Raw genomic sequence first — 22736 nt, forward strand, 5'->3', positions numbered from 1 at the left:
CCCAGACACCCGGCATCTTCCTCTGTTCTTTCTTCCTCCCCTCTGCCACTCCTCCCCTCAGCTGAAGGATCATTCATGACATAGAGGGAGTGCCGGCCTGTGCTGTGCCCAGGCATCCCTAGGTGGCAGTGCGCCCTAGGTGGCCGCCTAGTCTGCCTAGTGGAAGCACCGGCCCTGAGGGCAGTGCATCTGCAACTTTCCTAGGTTAGATGCACTTTTCCATAGACTTCTCTTATATCCTGCAGGTGTGGTGCACTTTCTGAAAGCACACCAAAACTCCTGCATTCAGGAGTTGTGATACGCTTTCAGAAAGTGCACCAAACCCACAGGATATAATAGACGTCTATGGCTAAGAGCAGCAAACCTGCAGAAAAGCTGCAGGTACACTACACTGCGCCCGTTGTGTGGGGAAACCGCAGCACATCAATGTGAAAGCAGCCCTTTACTATTATGCCCAGTGTATTGCTTCACACAGACCTGAAGATCTCTTCTTTTCTGCTTCTGGCACCACTCTGGAGACCGCTAGCCGGGATAAGAGGTGGAGTGCAGTTGGTATCACTCCCTGGGACAGGAGCCAGCACTACAAAGGAGGCATTGGTTTATGCAGCTCTTGCTCCCTACTACAGCTCCAAATTTACAAGTAGTCCCTCTGCATTGCACTATGATGCTCTGGGATGGCAGGTCAGCAAAGTCATGATCTACCAGTCACCTGGCAGCGATCTACTGGTAGATTGCAATCTACAGGTTTCAGACTCCTACAATAGATGGTCAGAGACTGTGGACATGATACAAGAGATGGTCAGAGACTGCAAACGTTCTGCAGAAGACTTTAAGAGACTGTGTACATGATATAGGAGTTGGAGACTGGGGACACGCTTCAGGAGGCAGTCATAGACTGAAGACATATTACATTAGACTGCTATAAATCATTGCAGTAACAGGGCAATAGGGAAACACAGGGCACCAGGGGGTTAAATGCTGGTTAAGTCTGTGGTAAGCTGTAATACTTGACTTATTCCTCACTATGGCAGGCTTTCTCCATGTTGTGTTATTGGTTCCCCAAAGTCTCCTATCCAAGATGCCGGCAAGCCATCACACTCTGATGTCATCAAATACAAAGCAGAACCAATATCCCTGCACTATACATGAGGACAGTAAAAGCCTGTCCACAACCTGGAGAATAGGAGAGCACCGAAGCCTGGAGTAAGGAATTGGCAAGTTCTACAGCTTATTCTTCTACCCCTAGATTCAAAACAGACCTTCACCCATTAATATATCTTTTTCTCTCCTCTTCCTGCCTCTAAAACATGGAGTACCTTTATTTTGTGCTGCACTGCAGTACTTCCTTGCCTGGACAAGCATTACATGGGGGTTCCCACTGCCTCCTGGGATGGGTGAGATGGACATCATTGTATTGATGGGCACCTGTGCAGGGCATCTGTTGCAAATAAAGATCAGAGACCGGCAGGACAAATGCGCATGCGCAAGATATTTAAAGATGGCAGCGCAGGAGAGGAGCAGCAGCGGAAAATCATCAGAATATCATTAAAGTTCCTCTTTAATGAGCACTGCAGTATATGGGACCCCACTGCATGGGTGTTTTATGAAATTCCAAGAGTTCGGCTTTAATGCAGTCATTTACATCTGTTAATTCTACTGCAGTTTAGTCACACAGATAGGTTTATGTCACTGTTTCCATCCTATGATAGGACAGTGAGAGAGCAGCAGAATACTGGGGAGCTCATCCTGCTGCTCTATCCTCCTGTCAGTATGTTCCTTTTCAGTATATTTGCATGCAGCACACTTGATTGGCTCCTAGTGCTGCCACTTCTTTTCCCAGTCTGATTGATTCTTTACATGAATTGTACAAGGTTGATGTCAAGCCACATTCAGGTATATCAAATTTTGGTGAAAAAAGAAGACATGCTTTTTTAATTGCATCATTAATTGCACCATTTTGAGTTTTACGCTGTACACCCTAGCAGGGATGGGCACCAGTGAAGCTTTGCATTTTTTGGAAAAATTGTCATGTCTTGACTTATGGACCCATTCTTTCTCCCCCTCCTGTCCATGTCTCCACTGCAGTTTGGGATTTTACAGAGCTGTGTTGGCAGCTAGTACACATGTTCAGTTTTCAGTGTATTTTCTACCCTGAGCATTTCCTCCCTATCATACCTGAGCAGCCCATGTGACTATAGAGTCACACATGTAGGCGTATACATTGACAGCCAACTCCCTCCCTCTTCCTCCATGCCCACTAACCAGATAAACACAATTCGGGGAGAGATATTACATCTTGATTGATGGAGGCTTCACCTCCCTGTTATTCTAAGACACAGGATGAAGGGGCGTGACACAGCTGGCGACTGGCAGAAATCCAACCACATCATGTTATTGCCAAAATCAATAAAGTTTTGATTTCAAATATATATTTGTATGACAATTTAAAACAGTTTATTGATATTATTGGGCAGCACAGTGGCTAAATAGTTTGCACTTCCATCTGGAAGTACTAGGGTCTTTGATTTGAATCCCAGCCACAGCACTACCTGCCTGGAGTTTGCATGTTCTCCCTGTGCCTGCGTGGGTTTCCTCTGGGTTCTCTGGTTTCCTCCTACACTCAAAAGACATGTTGGTAGGCTAATTGGATCCTGTATAAATTGGCCCTAGTATGTGTATATATGAATGTAAGTTAGATTGTGCGCCCCTTGAGGGTTAGGAACTGATGTGAATATACAATATATATGTAAAGCGCTGCATAAATTGACATCGCTATATAAGTACCTGAAATAAATAAATGTGAATTATTTATTTTTACTCTTTATCCAAAAGGCTTTTTTTGTCTTTTTTTTTAATATGTGACCGGTAGCAGAGGACTAGAAGCTCCTCCTACCACTGTTTCCCTGCAGACAGGCTGGGAAAGATCCGGGTCATGTGACAGCCGTATATCTTTTAGGGGAAAAGGTACCTAGATTTTTTTTTTTTATTAAAATAATTACAGAGCCATCATCTACATACAGAAAGAGAAGGGAAAATGTAAATTAAACAGTGTGTGTTTAGTATTACTTTAAAGTGCTGATGTAAAGAAGTTTCTCTTTTGCACTTTTATGGGCCCCTTGTGTGTTGGGTCCCGGCAGCAGCTTCCCATTCTGCCCTTAATGTAATCTGCCACTGAGTGTGACTATTGTGAAATTAGCTCTGCAACAATTTTAAGGGGGAACAGAGGCGCTTGGAAGGAGAGGGTGTTGGCAACCACTTTGTGCTATGGCCTTTGCACAGGGTGTCATGGATCTTTAAACCCAGATCATTTCTACAGTAAACAAGCCAGAAAAAAAAAGATTTTCATCAGCTCAGTGCCAAGACAAATTCTTCCTGCCCCAAAGTACGTTGCTGGCAAGCGGGTCGTCCTCAGTGAATTGTGTCTGGAATTGGCAGGGGGAAAGCGTCAAGACATTGTGCGCTCAGTCAATGCAACGATGCTTTTTGGCACTGCAGCACAAAAGGGTCAGAAACCACTTTTTTTTCACACTGCTTTGAGAAGCGGCTTTGTGAGATGTGAACTTTTCCCACTGCCAGTGAGCGTGGGCTCTACCCGCAGATAGAAGAGAGATGATTGCTGACATTTCACGCTCCATCTTCCTAGAACCTATATAGTCGGACTGCTTACTAGTTATGACTTACATTTTTCTATTTTTGGGGGGCTTACATACTTTACATTTAGGGCCTATTCACAAGAGGAGGTGAACAATGCACCACAGTACACTGGAGCCTGACAAGCATTGCACCTGTGATCAGTCGGGGCCGGTAAGGTGTGAGGCTCCTGCAGACACTGCTGACAACTCTCTGCCTGTACGTCTGTACCAGGGGCGGACTGACCATTTGGAAACTCGGGCACTGCCCGAGGGCCCAGGGTCAGTAGGGGGCCCCATGAGATGCCCCTGGTACCTTTTTCATAGGCTTTTTTGAGTTTGGGCAAGGACACAGGGGCCCCATGATCCCCTATTGCCTGGGGGCCCCATGAGTTGTCAGTCTGCCTCTGGTTGTACAGACAGATAGTTACTGAGCTGCTGCAAATGTCAGTGAATTGTGAGGGTGCCGATCAGCATGCTCGGAATTCATTGAGAACTGCAAACAATCTGCTGTGGTGGCAGATGGGACTTGTAGTTCATTCCTTCACAGATATCTGAATAAATGATGCCGCTGTGCAATGGTTAAGATAAGATTGCAATTTACGATTGTAAGTCATTGATCGCATCTCTATTTCCACCATGTAATCTCATAATCAAATTCACCGAAATACAATCATACTAATAAACAAAGTATCGCAGTGCTGCCCATCAATGCAAAACAATAAATAATTTCCCACCCTGGCCAATCGCTTCAGTTTGATTGATTCCAAAAGAAATTGATTCTAAATTGATAGGAAGGGAAGTTATGGCTACTTGAGTTTTTACAGATTCTATCTTTTTTTTTTATAAAATCGCACAATGATCAGATAATAGCATTGAAGAGCGTGTGGCCTCCACTCTATGGAGTACAAAACAGAGACACCTTTGGACAGTGGCATTGTCAATCTGGGGAGAGGGTAATTTTAGCACAAGAAAATGTAGATGGGTTTGACTAACAAGTTAAAGCCAAACTCAAGCTTATACTTTTTAAGCTTTACAGCAACAGTTTTCTTTTTCTTTTTTTGATAAGAGTTTTATATAAATGATTAAAAGCTGATCATTGTAAGCGCTTCTGTCAGTGTTTAATGGTTTGTCTATAACCTCTAACTGCCACATTCACTTAACAGCTTGCTCTGTTAAAGGAGGTTGAAAAATAACAGACTTACTAGCCAGATCACAAAGTGAAAAAAAAGGAATAAAAAGCCTAAAAAAAAGAAAACTAATGCAGGCATTACATTTAAGTACAGGTAAGCTGCAACATTTTAAATTTTTGCTTTTGAGCTTCAAAACGCTTTGAGAAACGAACCACCTGAAATTGTGCTGGAAGTTTAAAGAAACTCTATATAAACAGCATTATAATCAGCAGATAAGCACATACTTGACCTGTATCTGCCAAAGGATTTTTCATTCTGTTCAGCCAGTTTTCTGATTCAGCCCTGCAAGGTAGCACAGCCAGGCCCTGTCTCTCCAAGCCAAACAACACAGCTTAGACTGGGACCTGCCACCAGTCTGCGACTGGATAACTGCTAATCAGAGGCACACTAATGAGATCATCACTCAGCTCTTGCGCCTGTCATGTAACTTTTAGAGCCAGACTGGCGTAGACTGTAGCTCCTTGCTTTCTTTTTTTTTTATTCCAAAAAACAAACAAATAAATAAAGTTTACTAATTACAGTATATCCAAATTCAACTGTGCAAATACCCAAATGATATCCAGTTATAACTGTGGTAATATATCAGTTATTGTGAGAGATATCCCAACATGGCCTTCAGTCATTGTCTGTGTTTCTGTACACACTGCTCCTTCCTTTTACATGTTTCTGTGCTGTGAAACTTTCCTCTCATAGTCCAATGTGTGGTTTCCATACTTCATTCTATTTGGAATATACCCACACTTTTGACACATTTGCTAGATATAGGTAGAGAATCAGTTGCTGCAAAGGGTGAACATTAGAACCACTAGACAGGTTGGATGTATCATTTTTAATGCTACATATACATAAGTTTGTCTAGAGCAGGGGACTCCAAACCTTCTACACAAAGAGACAGTTTACTGTCCTACAGACTTTACGAGGGCTGGACTGAGGCCAGTGGGAGTAGAAAAGGTCCCGACATCAGTGGAAAAAAAATAATGCCCCATTGTTTGATATTACTGGGAGGAATTGTGCCCCATCATTGATGTCATTGGACCCTATCATTTGTGTTACTGGGAGGAACTGTGCCTCATCGTTGATGTCATTGGACCCTATCCATTGTGTCACTGGGAGGAATTGTGCCCTATCGTTGGTATCATTGGAAGGAGTTGTGCCCCCTTAATTGGTGTAAGTGAGGGGAAATTATACCCAATTGCTGGTATCAGTATATGAAATAGTGCCTCAAGGGCCAGATAAAAGCAAGCAAAGGGCCGCATTTGGCCTGCGGGCCGCAGTTTGGAGACCACTGGTCTAGAGCCTACTCTCAATTCAGATTTTAGAATCAATGCCAGTAAATCTTAAAATGTACCCATCATCCACAGTAGGATTTGGAATAAACAGTTGCTATATGTGATTCAACTGAGTAGTCTCTTGGTTCTCAAAGATAGAAGAGCACAAAATTGCAAAATAAACCTCTCAAGGTTCTAACTAGGGATGAGGCTCGAGTTCACCAATACCATGTGTTTACAGTGAATCTTTGTGAACATTTGAATCCAAGCTTCATGGGTTCACCACCACACATACAGCAGAACCTATAATGCTGTGCATAAAATGCAGAGCATAGCCCCTGCCCCTGCTCTACTGAGTGGGCTCACAACAGCCATATCGTTAGTGTGTGTTAGCACTTTAGGGAAAGCTGGTAGTGCTGTGTAGGGAGAGATACTGTTTTTCTTTCTTTTGGCATCTTTATGGTAGTGTCCAACTTCCTATACATTTGTTTGATAATAGTTGGCCTATTAGCTCTACTGTAAGCCTGAATGTCATTAATCTCATCTTAGTGTTTGAAGCCAGGCTGTAGTCAGAGCTTTGTCTATGTTATCTGGGTTTGATTGATTTTTCTTAAAGATGCCCATAGATAAATCAAAATTTGGCCTGTTCAGCAGGGACTGGCCAAATTTTGATCCATGTATGGGCACTGTGGTTGTACAGAACTGCCCTGATGGAAAACGTACTCTTCATCAGTAGTGCAGACTATAGCCTGCAGCGCTGATCTTTGTATTCTGATTGCAGAGATATCTCCCCACGTACACCTGAGGAAGTCACGTGTACATGACGCAATGCGTAGATGCGACGTGGTCGGCGGAGCGCCATCTTGCTACACCAGGTTTACACAGTACACCCATACTGAGTGGTGTGACAAGCCTTGTTTGATCTGCGTTAATGTGAGTGCAATCTTGGTGATTTAACATGCTTTTAACATATTAAATAGTGTTGCACTATGGGAGACTTGTTTTTTTGTCCTTTCATGGCTGTAACGTGATACTCATTTATTGGCCTGCACTGCGTTTATCCCTGAATGGAAGAGTGATTTATATTGGAAGGAAGTTACCAGTGAGGTTCAGTGGAATCAGAGCGACCTGGAGAGTTGGTACCTGTAGGATCCAGAGTGATCCAAAAGGCGTGTTGACCCTTTTGGGTTGCAGCAAGGAGGTGAGGGGGCATGCCTGCCATCTAAGGATATATTCTCACCATCTGCACCAGTACTATAGCACGTGGTTTGAAGATATAGGCACATTTTGGCAGTCATTGCCATCTTTGCTATTCTTGGCAATTTGTTGGACACTTTTTATAGTTTTATGCGTTTATGAAGTTTATGTTTATATATTGTGTTTAACATTATTCACTAGTCACTTTTATTTGGTTTATATCACAATTTTGGGATACACTTTATATATCATTCACTTTGTTTGTGATCATATCCCTTATTTTGGGATCCACTGTATATAGCACCTAGTCTTCTGTGGTTTGGTCCCAAGTGGGACTGGGTATTGTCACTGTATGAGGGTCCGGGCATAGGACCAGCTTCATCATATGCACTTTGTGTACGGATAATTAACACAGTTTGCGACACTGTTTTTCTAGATTTTGAAAGATCTGTCACTTATATGTTTATATTCATTCATTTATGTGATTTATGTTTTTTATCTTAGTATTGTGGAGTTTGCACATTTAGTTATCAGCGCTACACCACTATTATATTTTATCACTTACTGTATATTTGTCCACTTATAGGTAGAGGATAGGGTGTTAGCAGCGTATAGAAATTAGGTTCCATATTAGCGCAGGGGGATCACTGTCACCATAGGAGGAAGGATGCTGCCTTGGTAGGGTGTAACTGCAAGACATGCAATCTTTGATTTCCAGGCCCATTGCCTGGGGGAGGAAGCAGAATGGGTGATTGTCATTTTACCTGCTCATCTCAGCCTAGAGTGTCCTATAGTGGTCCATGGCAGCAGCCTGAAGAGTCCTAACCTGGCCTGTGGCAGAGGTGGAAGAAACTGAAAGTAAGGTAGCCACCCATCTGGTTCTACAGAATCTACTTTAGCCTGTGGCAGAGACATAAAGAGTCTTACAGCTGACCTGTGGCAAAGGTCAAAAGATGATGGAAGATTGTAGCACATTTGGACCTAAAGAGGCTTTTTGCTGCTGTTTTTGGGTCTCCTGTTCCCCTAGCCCTTTCTTCTTGATACTTTTTAGCCAAAAAATTGCAAGAAAAAAACTGAAGATACTGAAGTGTCGGTCACTGCCAGTGGGACAGGGAGTTAGATGTAGCTATAGGGCAGGTCACCAGTTGGATGGCAGAAGAACCCTTTAAAATCCATCAACTGTTTCAGAGGTCATTGCTACACTACAAATAGCCAGAATCGAATAACAAAATTAGCCCCCCTATAGATTTCAATGGTGTTCACTAGAAAGTTCATGAACTTCGAACAAGATTCACAGAACTGTTCATGAGCTGAATCCTGGCATATTCACTCATCTATTGTTCTAACCTTTCATCACATTACGTAAAAGAGCTGTTGTATCTGCCATCGCTCCATTGGAGAGATTTCCCATCACTCCTTGTTCCTATGACCCCTATACAGGAAATGGTGACACCAGTCCTTTTAAACCTACTCTACCACTCTGTCAAAAAATGTTTGGCTGGAGTTAGGCTTTCATTTTTCTGTATTATTACTTTTAGAAATTTTTTTTATAAATTAACTTGGTGTGTTTTACAAATCTCTCCTCAAGTGTCTGAACAGATTAGTGCAGCTGCTTGTGATCTGAGCAACACTCACCTGCTCCACCCGAATTTCATACTCCTTGTTCACTTTCTTGCTTCTGAAATACTTGGCCCTGCCGGGAAGGAAACGACAGATAAACATTAGCCTGGCTTCCTTGTCCTGTTGAAGTCATGTTACTTGCCAACGTAGTGATAGATTACAGAGAAATGTTATGTAACTGCAGGTTTAAAGGGACCATTTTATATTCCAGAATGTGCCTCTACATCAGATGTAAGGATAACAGCTGGGCAAATGTGACAGCTTGTTTCCTTCTCCCCATCATGCCAGGCTTTCAATTCAGCAGCTGGCTGTCTTTTAAAGTAAAAAACAAAACTAATGGAAAAAGCCAAGAAAAAAATGTTTTCTTCTATAAATCTATCACTCATTTTGTTAAAAGGTCTGCAAGAATGCAAGTCCTTCAAAAATGTACTGTATATATTAAACATTGGATCCGCCAGATAAAAAGATGACATTGTAAAAAATTATCTGCATTAGTTTTGATGTATAAGGCCCAGCCCTATCTTCTTTATGTTCATGACTGCAAATTGTCATTGAGACTAGGGTTGCCATCTCACCCCTTCAAAAACAAACACATATTAATTACACAGGTTCTGAGGCTAATTTAATGTAGATAAGGCACTAAGTTTAATTGCCATCTTAATCAGCCACAGAACTTGTGTAATTAATATGTGTTTGGTTTTAAAGGGATGAAGTGGCAACCCTAATTGAGACAATACCGAATTGATAAGACAGCCCATACTTCCTGATGACAGCAATCTTCATACCTAGGTCTTTCTAGGTAAAGTCTTACAAAACTTCAGAGGCAATAAGAGAAAGGTATTATGACGAACAAGATGTGTCCACTACAGGGGATTCAGTTTGCATAGAGGGACAACTAAAATGTGGAAGGATTGTTTAATCAGATGACATAATAATTCAATGTCTAGGACAAAGCACATGAAGTCCCATAAAAGCATTGGCAGGGTACAACACAATCAAGGAGATTAGAAAGCCTTGCACAATTACAACTACTGGGACATTTTTTTACCTAATGCAGAGAATGCATTAGGGTAAACAAGTCATACTCATAGCATACACTTTCACTTTATAACATCAGCATTGTAATAACAATACAAACAAATAGATATTTTTGGGGGTCAAACCATTACTTGCAGAACTCTTCTTTATGCTGAAGATAGTTCTTAATGAAATTCGGTGTATGTTTGAGGTTGTTGTCCTGCTTAAGAATACATTTTCATCCAATCACATACCTCCCTGATGGTATGGCATGATGAATCTGCCTGTATTTCGCAGCATTGAGGACACCACTGATTGGGCAACGTTGAGGACGCAGATAGATGCAGATAGATGCAGTGGTCGGCCAAGGAAACTTAATGCAGCAGAAGAAATACACATCATGCCTACTTCCCTTTAAAGATGTCCAGCAGTGCCATCAGCACAGAACTGGCGGAAACCAGTGAGACCCTGGTACACCCATCTACTGTCCAGAGAAGTCTGTCCAGAAGTGGTCTTCATGGGCAAATTAAAGCCAAAAAGCCATACTTCCAACATGGAAACAAGGCTTAGTGACTGAACTATGTTTGAAAACAGAAACTGGGGTACTGAAAAATGGCAGCAGGTGCTCTGCACTGATCAGTTAAAATGTGAAAAATTTGGCAGTAGCAGGAGACAGTTTGTTCATTGGAGGACTGAAGAGTGGTACGATAATGAGTGTCTGTAGGCAACAGTGAAGGATGGTGAAGGTTCCATGCAAGTTTGGGGCTAAATTTCTGCAAACGGAGTTGGAGATTTGGTGTCCTCAATGACGAAAAATACAGGCAGATGATTATCCATTGTGCCATGTCTTCAGGGAGGTGTGTGATTGGCCCCAAAATTATTCTGTAGCAAGGCAATGACCCCAAACATGCAACCAATGTTATTAAGAACTATCGTCCGCCTAAAGAAGAACAAGGAGTCCTGGAAGTGATGGTTTCCCCCTTATAGAGCCCTGATCTCAATATTATGGAGTCTGTCTGGGATTACATGATGATACAGAAATATATGAGGCAGCCTATATCCACAGATGATCAGTGGTTAGTTTGGAACAATCTACGTGCACTGCGTGCAAGTGTACCTAGAATTATTGTTGCTGTTTTGAATGCAAAGGGTGTTCACACCAAATACTGATTTGATTTGGATTTCTCTTCTGTTCATTTAATTTCCATTTTGTTGATTGATAAAAAATAAACTATTAACACTTCTATTTCTGAAAGCTTTCTTAATTTACAGTATTTTTTCACAACTGCCTAAAACTTTTGTAGGGTATCGTATATATATACTGTATATATCATTTTTTTTCTTAATTTTGTATTTTTTTCTTTTTGCCTTGACATACATTTAATGATGTATGAATGATCACAGACCTGAATTATTATGTGTCTTTTATTATCTGTATGGAGTTCAGCTTTAAGCTGGTCACATTCCCACACATAATTAGAACGAGAACAAAAACACGTATTTCCTTTAATCAAATACATTTTTCATATAAAATCACTGAATGGAGACGTCTGTGGTACATGAGATGAATTTCTCTCTGGTGCAACTAACAAAAAGAAATTCCGCCATGGGAATAAAAAAGATTCTTTTTCTTTTGTACATGGACTTATTTTGGCCGGAGATTCTGTGATCCCTCAGTGTGGAGGCTGCTGTGTATGTAGATCATGTCCGTCCGCCTCACCAAGCACCGTTTGTGGGAACGATTCGGAGATACAACACGTCTGGCTGATGTCTGCGCTGCAATAATGACCGGGGACAGAGGAGAGTGTCACCCACTGCGAGCATCCCCCCGGTATCAGCAGCCGGAGGATCCGGGGGGACAAGGCACTACTGTATGAAGGCTTTGTGTGCAGATAAAGGGTGTCAGACAGCAGCGAGAGGCGCACTGCCTGGGAGATGGCGAGCAAAGATGGAAGAATGTTCTGCAGCCATCTCGACCGCTCTGTAGGTCAGAGGCATTGCATAGCGACACCGTTCATAACAGATTCGGCCTTTCTTCTCATCTGTGGTCGCTAAAGATCACCTACAAGTGTTGTTTACATCACAAACAAATCCTAATCCTAGATCTCCACATTATCTCCATTACAATTGTGAAATGTGAGAGGGGCTTATTTCAAATTTCACATCCCAGATTACTGAGATGGAAAAGAGAGACGACTTTTCACACAAGTAGATTTGAGCCAGAGAGGTGGTCATGGCAAAAGACACAGATCTGGTTCAGTTACAGCAGCTTCCCTTGGTCAGTGTCAGCAAAGAAAGGGTGTTACAAAAATACAAACTGTTTAAAGCCCAACTGAACTCTCGGTTTAAATTGGCTAAATACATTCCAGGTGTATCAAACATAAAGGTGCTCAAAGTCTTATAGTTTGTATTGTTCAGAATCCAGCCACAGCCTGAGTAAAAAGGCATGTGCTACAGAAAAAGATCTTTGCTCACTGTGTGGAAGCAGTGGTCTCTCTGCAGAGGTCCAACACATCCCTTCTGAGTCAGGGTCGCTCCAAACATACATTTGGCTCTAACTCTGGCTCTAACTCAGCAGGAGGCATAATGAACTTCTGCAAAGAGACCACTGCAAAGGGACTTCCGCTGCATCATGTTAGCAGGCTGTGGCTGTTTTTCTTTTTTTTACTCGTGCTGTGGCTGTTTTTTTTTTTTTTACAAACTGTAGGACCTTGCACACCTTATATGGCAGATGAAATGTTTTAGCCAATTTAAACTGAGGTCAGTTGGGTTTTAAAGTATCATATTTATGGCACAATGTATCAAAACCATTCACTATTAAAACAAAATATCTATGCGTCTTGTAAAGCCCTAACATTTATTTGGGTTGATATAAAGTAAGCCTAGCATTAGATATATCATGTCATGCTGAGTGCCTTCTAAGTATAATGTGCTAGTGTAACACTCCAAAGAGGAGACTGAGGAAATGCTTTCTGCAGCCGACTGATTATCATCTTGGCCTAAGCCAGTGTTTCTCAATTCCAGTCCTCATGGACCCCCAACAGGTCATGTTTTCAGGATTTCTATTATTTTGCACAGGTGATTTGATCAGTTTCACTGCCTTAGTAATTACCACAGCTGTTTCATCTGAGGGAAATCCTGAAAACATGACCTGTTGGGGGTCCATGAGGACTGGAGTTGAGAAACACTGGCCTAAGCAAAGTCACTGGACTGGAGCTCAGGAATAAAAGTTGGAGATTTTCAGAGAAATGGTGCAGTTCTATACATGACTTTTTTTCCAGTGGGAATGTGGGGAAAGCAGTTACGGCACCTCCAGTACTGAATGGGTTGTGCTGGAGGGTATATTGATGCGGGCTGCAGGGGGATCTATTATTGCTGAGGAGGTCTATTGCTGTTGGGGGATCTTATGTCACTAGGTATTCAATTGTTGTTGGGGGATCTACTGCTAAGGGAGGGGACTCTCCTTGTTGGCTGCTGGAGGGTCTATTGGTGCTGACTGCTTGGAGATCTACTGTACTGTTGCTGGTGAGGGTCTATTGTTGCTGGGGGATCTATTATTTTTTCAGGATTTTTTGTTGCAAGGGGGTCTATTGTTGCTGGGGGTATCTGTTGCTACTGACTGCAGGCGATTCTGCTTGGAGGTGTGTAGGGGCAGAGACAAGGGATGACTTGAAAGTGGGGTGTACCCAGGGGCAGACTGACCATTCGAGCACTCAGGCACTGCCCGAGGGCCCGGGGTCAGTGGGGGGCCCCATGAAATGCCCCTGGTACCTTTTTTATAGGCTTTTTTGAGTGTGGGCAAGGACACAAGGGCCCCATAATCCCCTATTGCCCGGGGACCCCATGAGTTGTCAGTCCGCCCCTGGGTGTACCTGCACCTATTCTATTTTTAAACAAGCCCTGGTTATATAGAGCAGGGGTCTCCAAACTTTTTAAACAAACGGCCAGTTTACTGTCCTTCAGGATTTTGGGGGGTCGGACTGTGGCCAGTGTGAGTAGAAAATGTCATGGCATCAGTGGGAGTAAACATGGCCCCATCATTGGTTAAACTGGAGGAATAGTGCCCCATTGTTGGTATCAGTGGGAGGAATAGTGCCCCATTGTTGGTATCAGTGGGAGGAATAGTGCCTCATTGACGGTGTCAGTGGGAATAGTGTCCCATCATTGGTTTTAGCAGGAGGAATAGTGCCCCATGGTTGGTATCAATGGGAGGAATAGTGCCTCATCTATGGTTTCAGTGGGAGGAGTACTGCCCCATCATTGGTCTTAGCAGGAGGAATAGTGCCTCATTGATGGTGTCAGTGGGAGGAATGGTGCCTCATCATTGGTGTCAGTTGGAGGAATAGTGTCCCAAGGGCCGGATAGAGTCAAGCAAAGGGCCGCAACTGGCCCCCAGGCCGTAGTTTGGAGACCACTGATATAGAGTGACATGCAAGGGACATACAGTATTTATGCAGCTTTGTAAATCATTGTTAGGTCCACTTTACACACATTGGTGTTTTTTTACAATTATTTTGCCGTACATTATAATTAAAACATTTGCACTTAGATGATGAGTATGTAAAGCACTATAAACATTTTAGTAGCAATATAGTACAATTATTTAACCCTTTTTCTGACACCAATGTATGCCATATGTTGGTGGTAAAGTAGGGTTTTACATACACTCCTGGCTGCTACAGTGTATAAAGCCAACTGCAGGATTTCAGGTAAAAGTGACCTTGCACCTGTATAGCCACGCAATCACTTCAAAAGGTCCACTGTACATTGGCCCCCATCATGTTTCCTTGGCTCCGCCATCCCATCTGAGGACCCATGCCCTGTATTGTGGGTGCCACCAGGTAGAGGGGAGGGAAACCAATAAGTATCCATTTATCTCTGCTAGATAGTAAGAACCCTGAAGCAACAGGGATTGTGTCACTTCTGGTTTCTGTTGTCACTTTCCCTGTCTGCTGTTGCTGGGGAAGAAGGTAATGGCACACCATCTACATTAGCTTCAGCGGAGTGCAGAAGACACATGGCGGAGTGATAGCAAGAATCCTAGGGCCATTTTTAATGATTAACTGTAAATTAATGACTTGTAGTGGCTTTTAAAGTGTCTGTTATGGACACATTTGAGTACTGAAGTTTGTTGTTTTCTGGGCACACAAATTTTTAGGGCTTGACATGTTGGGTATCTATTTATTTAACACAACCTCATCTTTTATATTTTACAAAATAAAAAATGGGTAATATACTGCGTTAGTGTATTTTATACTGAAAATTTGTGCTTGATAAACCATTGCTCTAATATCATGTGACAGAAAATTGGAACTACCATCACTTTATCCTCCATGGTCTCTGTTTTCAAAAAATATATAATATTTTGCGGTTTTACCCAATCTTCAGGCACACATCAATTTTATTTTATTGTGTGTGCAAAAAAAAAAAAGCCAGTTGTGAAATGGTTAAAGCCCCACATCAAACATAAAAGATGGGCAACTTAGGAAGAGGAATTCCAAAATAAGTACAGCTCATTCAAATTAGAACAATTAAATGACAAATTATGTTTCTATTTTATTTAGGTGTACTTAGCATCTGTCCAGCACAATACATTTTTTATTCATACTATTCTGATTTGCTATTGTCTTCCAGATTTGCATTTTGCAGCTACTTTAATAAATCATGACCATACTGTATGACTCTCCAATGAAAACTCCACCATGCCAGTGAACTGCCTAAAATATTATCTAGTACAATGCTGCCCTCTAGTGCTATGAACTTCCATCACACCGGTTCTCTCACTGCACAGACTAGGTCATAAGGAACCATTGGTACTGATTCAACAAGATTCACTGGATTTAAAGCTAGATAATAAGTGCACTATGATAAAAAAATAAAAGTAGCATGTAAAGAAAATAATTATTCTCATTTATTCTGCTACATGCCCAGCCAATCTCTTTTGAAAGCTATGCCCCCCAAAGAATCTTCATCATCCAACATTTCCAGGAGGGTTGGAGGCTTGGTTCCCCTCTGCAGTCTCTGAAACCACATCGCTCAGTTGGGGACCAGACATGATGACACACCCAGAAGTGGTGGATCCAGAAGTATCAACCAACGTTAAAGTGATTGTATGGGCAGTGAGACAGGTGAGTATATACTGTATATTCTTTACTTTACAGAGGGACTATTTTAACTGTAGATTTGCTTTAGGGTATGCTTGACATATGATAATACTGAATCACTGTCGCATGCCTTAAGCACACTGAAGCACAAAATATCCTAACATTAATGAAAGGAAAGGGAGAGGTGAAGCCCTGTTGCATGTGACAGAAAATGAAAAATGACGGGTCCTGGCATAGGGGTAGGGTGTCATTATACTGGATGCCAGAATGTGGTGCAGTGCTGGAATACACGACATGAAGTATGTACCTGCGAATGGAAGCTGCACCATCAGTACATTTGTATGCCTCGCAAAAAGGGAGAACTTTTAGCCCTTGTTCACATCTATTTCCGCTGTCATGCATTTTTCCTTGTGTGTGTGTGTTCTTTTTTTTATGTTCAGTTTTGTGCGTTAAAGTTTGTTTTACATGTGTTTTTATGCGTTTTTGGTTTTAACCAATAAAAATGATTTTCCTCCAATGACGGCAAACGCATATACAGTAAATGTATCTAACATTGGACATGCCTTATTTTTAACAACGCAGAACAATGCAGCATGCATATGTGAACAGCCTCATTGGACTCTAATTGGAATTAGATGGAATTGGATGTATTTTTGTGACACGTGTTTGTATGCATTACAAAACAGAACTGAAAACAAAAGGAAAAGCTGTGACCAAGGCCTTAGCGCAAAGTATGTAGGCAAAGGACACACCCCCAGCTCCATGGTCTATGAAGAATTAATGATAAAAAAAAAATTAGTGGTTAAACACACAAGTATTTTTGAATCACAACTTTTTATAATGACTTTTGAAATCATCAAATTCAACAGTTTTGAGGATGCATGAAATGTTCCATTTTTTTTATGAAGGCCTGTACATCATACCAAAAAGAGGGAGGGGGTCGGCTTTTTAGCTGCAATAAAGCAGTAGACTGCAAACTGCAGCCCATGGGATGGATGCGGCCCTTTGCTTCTCTTTATCTGGCCCTGGGGGCGCTATCCCTCTCACTGATACAAGGCACTATTTCTACCACTGACACTAATGATGGGACACCATTCTTTCCACTGACACCAACAGTGGGATACTATTCCTCCCACTGACACCAATCATTGGACACCATTCCTTTCACTGATACCATTGATGGGACACCATTCCTTCCACTGACACTAACAGTGGGACACTATTCCTCCCACTGACACCAATGATTGGACACCATTCCTTCCACTGACACCATTTATGGGACACCATTCCTTTCACTAACACCAACAGTGGGAGACTATTCCTCCCACTGATATCAATGATTGGACACCATTCCTTCCACTGACACCAACAGTGGTACATTATTCCTCCCACTGACACCAATGATGGGACACTATTCCACTGACACCAATGATGGGGCACTGTGCCTCTCACTGACGCCAATAATGGAGCACTATTCCTCCCACTGACACCAGTGATTGGACACCATTTCTTCCACTGACCCAGCAATGAGACATCATTCCTTCCAATGACACCAACCCAATGATAAGGCATTACTCCTACTGACTACAAGTGCTATGTAGTTTATTTACTCCCACTGACCACCAAGACTGAAATCTTGTCTACGCCCACTGATGCTGAGGCATTTATTACTCCCAGTGGTCACAATCCCCCCTAAAGTCTGAAGGACAGTAAACTGGCCCTTTGTTTAGAAAATGTGGAGACCCCTGCCATAGAGGGACATGCACTCCAATTGAGAGATAGTTGGGTGGTATGCAATGTAGGTGGAAGTCAAAGTTTTGTACATAAATATAACTCTACTGTAGTCATAAATCTAAAACATTGGTTTTGGGCTCTGGTACCATTGCAGCCCACCGGCCCTCTGCATGTGCCCCTTGGGCTATTGGGCATCATGTAGAAAGCAGAGTGGCACCAAGGTGCCGGGCACTGGAACACACTAAAGGAAAGTGCCAAAGTTATCTCCACCCACAGTACAAGTAAAGTGCGACATGGAGAAATGAAAGTGGATGGAGAGTCAGCATGAGAGGAGCGGGTCAGAAAAGGGTTAAATAACGTTAGTTCAGTGCGGAAGAGGCATAGATCTTACATGATTGGAGGATGAAGGTCAGATGGGCAGGGTGAAACTGCAATGGTAGTTCATGTGAGGAATGCTGGGTTGTCATTCCAGAAAGGTCAGGCAAAAAGGAAACTTTACCACCCTCCCATTCTGTCTTTGAGGCTCATGGAAAGTCCAGGATTTTGGGGAGGTTGTGTTGTAAAGAACATGTATAAATTTAATTAAGATACTGTATACCACAAAAAAAGTCACAGCAGTTTGGTGGATCAGGGGGGTCTTTGGAGGGGGGGTCAGTGAATTTTTGTAATGATACAAATCTGTGGGGCCATCTAGGGCAGTGTTTTTCAACCTTTTTTGTGCAAAGGCACACTTTTTTCATGAAAAAAATCACGAGGCACACCACCATTAGAAAATGTTAAAAAAATTTACCTCTGTGCCTATATTGACTATATATAAAGTAATTCTCTTGAATAGGAATCAAACACAAAGAAATTATTTTATAATTACTTTATTATGAAATAATAAAGTATTTTATAATTGGACCCGGGGGCCGGACCAAGAGTAGATGAATGATGTGTATGTGTCATCCATAGTAAGTATAGTAATATTCCCCCATAGTAAGCATAGTAATTCATCCCCCATAGTAATTCATCCCCCATATAGTAATTCATCCCCCATATAGTAATTCATCCCCCATATAGTAATTCATCCCCCCATAGTAATTCATCCCCCATATAGTAATTCATCCCCCATAGTAATTCATCCCCCCTATAGTAATTCATCCCCCATAGTAATTCATCCCCCCTATAGTAATTAATCCCCCCTATAGTAATTCATCCCCCATAGTAATTCATCCCCCATATAGTAATTCATCCCCCATATAGTAATTCATCCCCCATAGTAATTCATCCCCCATATAGTAATTAATCCCCCATAGTAATTCATCCCCCATATAGTAATTCATCCCCCATAGTAATTCATCCCCCATATAGTAATTCATCCCCCATAGTAATTCATCCCCCATATAGTAATTCATCCCCCATAGTAATTCATCCCCCATATTAAGTCCCCAAGCCCCCCCTGTGTCAATTCACTTACCTTTGCTCCGCGCGTTCCTCTCGCCATCTTCCCGCGCCGTTCCGGTGTAGCATGAAAATCTGTCTCCTATGAGGATCTGTCCCCCTCGACGTATCTGCGCATGTGCCAGATTCAGGCATTAGCAGCCGATCGGCGATCTCCGGCACATGCGCAGATACGTCGAGGGGGACAGATCATCCTGACAGTATCACGCTCCGCGGGACGGATTAAAAGGTCTATGTTACGGATGAAATTGCAATTTTTCCCACGGCACACCAGACAATATCTCACGGCACACTAGTGTGCCGCGGCACAGTGGTTGAAAAACGCTGATCTAGGGTATGGTGTTCGAACTTGGCTGGTTATTGGTGGTTCTCTAAGGAGCTAAGTCCCCTGGAGGAAAATGGAACAATGTGTGGGTTTGCAACATCTTTGAGGAGGTTTGAGCACAGCTGAGGACATGGGCAAATTGTGCCTTTAAGAACACCTAAAGACCCCCTCCTGGTTGCATTGTTGGCATTGTTTATTGGCATGTTAATATGATGTAATTTATTTGATTTTTTAATAAATGGCTGTTGTGGCCATTTAAACCCATGTCATGCAGTCTGTGTTATTATTTAAGGGTTGGTAAAAGGACCAAGGTTGACAAATCCTTTAGTGATATCCCAACCTGGGGAGAGAGAGAACAGCATTGGAGCTGTGATAGGTAAGTGATCACAAATAGGGGCTAACGTTCAGTGTGGTGGACTATTATTGCACCCATTGACACCAATGTGGGAGTTAATATTGTATCCACTGACACTAATGTTGTGGGCTATTATTGTGTCCACTGACATCAATGTTGGGGGTTATTATTGCATTTGCTGACACCACTGTTGGGGGTTATTATTGTGTCCACTGACACCAATGCTGGGGACTATTATTGTGTCCAATGACAACAATATTGGGGGTTATTATTGCGAGATTACCAATAAGGGGATCGGGGCTAACATTCAGTGCGTGTGGGGGCTATTACTGCATCCACTAACACCCATGTTGGTGGTTATTTTTACATCCACTGACACCATTGCTGTGGACTATTATTTTGTCAATCATTGTGTTATTATTGTGTCCACTGACATCAATGCTGGGGGTTATTATTGCATCCTCTGACACCAATGCTGGGGTTATTATTGCATCTACTGACATCAATGCTGGAGACTATTATTGAATCAAATTACACCAATGTAGTTTTTTTTTAATTGCATCCACTGATACCAGTGTTGGGAGTTGTTATTGTGTCCACTAACACCAATTTGGGGGTTATTATTGCATCCACTGACACCAATGCTTGGGGTTATTATTGCACTCAATGATGAATAACCCCAATGCTGGGGTTATTGTATTCCAATATGTTCTGTGTGCCTCGCAATACACTGCAAAAAATGCAGCAGGACAAAAAGTTTTGGGTTCTGAGGTGCAAAAATGTGCAGCTATTGTGAGGCCTTTTTGAGGTTACAGGAACTGCACTTGAAGCCCTCTATAATTTTCAAGTTGACCACCACTTACTTTAGGGTCAGTTTGATCTCGTACTTAATGTATAGCCAATTAATGTAATCTCAGAATGGTTTCAAGCAAGTCAATCTCCTTACCAATCTGTGTGTGCATCATCAATCACCAGGAGAATCTTGGGTTTTAGAACCACAGGAGGTGGCGGAGGTCCAGTTTGCTCTACCAGGCCTGCAGCAGCCTGCGTGGTCTGCTTCACTGCATTGGTGATAGAACTGAAGAGGCTGGAACCTGGTGCAGAAGTAGAAGATGGAACCTGGGCAGGTTGCTGTTGTTTCCTCTCCATTGCCGGCGACACCGGGGAACTCGTGGAATTGTCTGGCCGTTGAAGGTCCATCATGTAGCCATTGGGAAGGTTGGCCACAAAGCTGCTGTCAGAGAGACGTCTGCGTAGGAAATTCATGGCTCTGGCTTAGTGATGAAAATTAGAGGCCCTAAGAGTTTCTTCTGTGTGAGGGTCAGCAGACAGACTTTTCCAGTTGGGTTCCCAAACTCTCTCAGTCTTTGAGCTGTAGAGAAAATAAAGAGGTTGTGTCAGCTAAACCATATCACTGCATTGAAAGCAGGGAAGCAAAACAGAGAATTATTCATAAAAGTTGAGATAGTGAGCAATCTACGTCAACACATGATGGAACCCAGACTGAGCAGACATGAAAGCAGCAATTACCCATGGCCAGTATTATCTTATCTGGTTGTGCAAGCTTAAAAATATATTCTGTAGTCTAATCACAATCTCAGAACTTTTTTGGAACCTAAAAATTGCAGACAAAAATATAACCTTTTCTCTACTTTAAAATTCAGCTAAACCAAGAATATATATTACCTTTTATAGAATTACTACTAACCTTCAGTATATATACTGTAAGTTCTCATAGCTACATATAGTTTAATGTATTTATTTTTTTTTTATGTTTGGTAGACATTGCTCTCTGAAATTGTACACTGATATCCCAGTGCACCCAAAGATCACAATGCAGTACAATGAAAAGTATAATACTGGATAGAGTGTCTGTAATTGAGAGCAAAAGGTATCAAATTCATTCACAATTCGCACATATTTTGAAAGTTCCTTAAAACACTCAGATGGGATTTATCATCAGAAGATCATTCCAACAACTAGCTTAGAGATGTTACAATCATGTAAATCCTGGTGCCTGTGCAGTTCTTGGCTGTGTTCTCAAACGCATCACACAGATCAGCCCTGCTGTAACCTCTCACTTTCTACATAATCAAAAAGTACAGTCTGTCCACTGGATGGTTGATGAGGAAGTTGCATGATTTCTCAGTCAGGATCAATAGCACCACTATCAACCCATCCCCGCATGCCAGGGTGCTAGGGGTAACCCTGGATTCTGAACAATCCTTTCAGGCCCACCTCCAATCCATGGCCAAATCATGCCACCTCAACCTCCGCAACATCTCTAGAATACGCCCCTTTTTAACCAATGATACCACAAAGCTCCTAATTCACTCCCTGTTTATCTCTTGCCTCGACTACTGCAACTCCCTCCTCATTGGCTTACCTTTACATAGGCTATCCCCCTCCAGTCCATCATGAATGCTGCTGCCAGGCTCATCCACCTTACCAACTATTCAGTGTCTGCTACCCCCCTCTGCCAATCCCTCCACTGGCTTCCACTCGCCCAACGAATAAAATTCAAAATACTAACAACAACTTACAAAGCCATCCACAACTCTGCCCCCAGCTACATCACCAATCTGGTTTCAAAATATCAAGCAAACCACTTTTGATCCTCCCAAGACCTTCTGCTCTTTAGGTCCCGTGTCACCTCCTCCCATGCTCGCCTCCAGGACTTCTCCCGAACTTCTCCCATCCTATGGAACTCCCTACCCTAATCTGTCCGGCTATCTCCTAATCTATCCACCTTTAGACAATCCTTTAAAACCTCTCTTTAAAGAAGCCTATCCTGCTTCTAACTAGTAAACTGCCTTTATTTTCTCCATCACCCCCCCCCCCCCCCACAGCT

The 22736-nt window shown here is 42.4% G+C and overlaps 1 protein-coding gene across 1 annotated transcript in view; it reads right to left on the minus strand.

Annotated features, from left to right (window-relative positions):
• SYN3 (synapsin III) overlaps positions 1 to 22736 on the minus strand; it is a 486671-nt gene that overhangs the window by 337291 nt on the left and 126644 nt on the right. The window contains exons 2-3 of the mRNA XM_089680647.1: positions 20832 to 21257; positions 8923 to 8980 (exon numbers count right to left, since the gene is read on the minus strand). Coding sequence (XP_089536773.1) covers positions 8923 to 8980; positions 20832 to 21151 — 378 coding nt within the window. The 5' untranslated portion in view covers positions 21152 to 21257. The remainder of the gene's footprint in view (positions 1 to 8922; positions 8981 to 20831; positions 21258 to 22736) is intronic.

The sequence above is a fragment of the Staurois parvus genome, unplaced genomic scaffold (genome assembly GCF_062004578.1).
Source record: "Staurois parvus isolate SC_StPar_1 unplaced genomic scaffold, SC_StPar_1.0 ptg000249l, whole genome shotgun sequence".
In the NCBI taxonomy this organism is placed as follows: Eukaryota; Metazoa; Chordata; class Amphibia; order Anura; family Ranidae; genus Staurois; species Staurois parvus.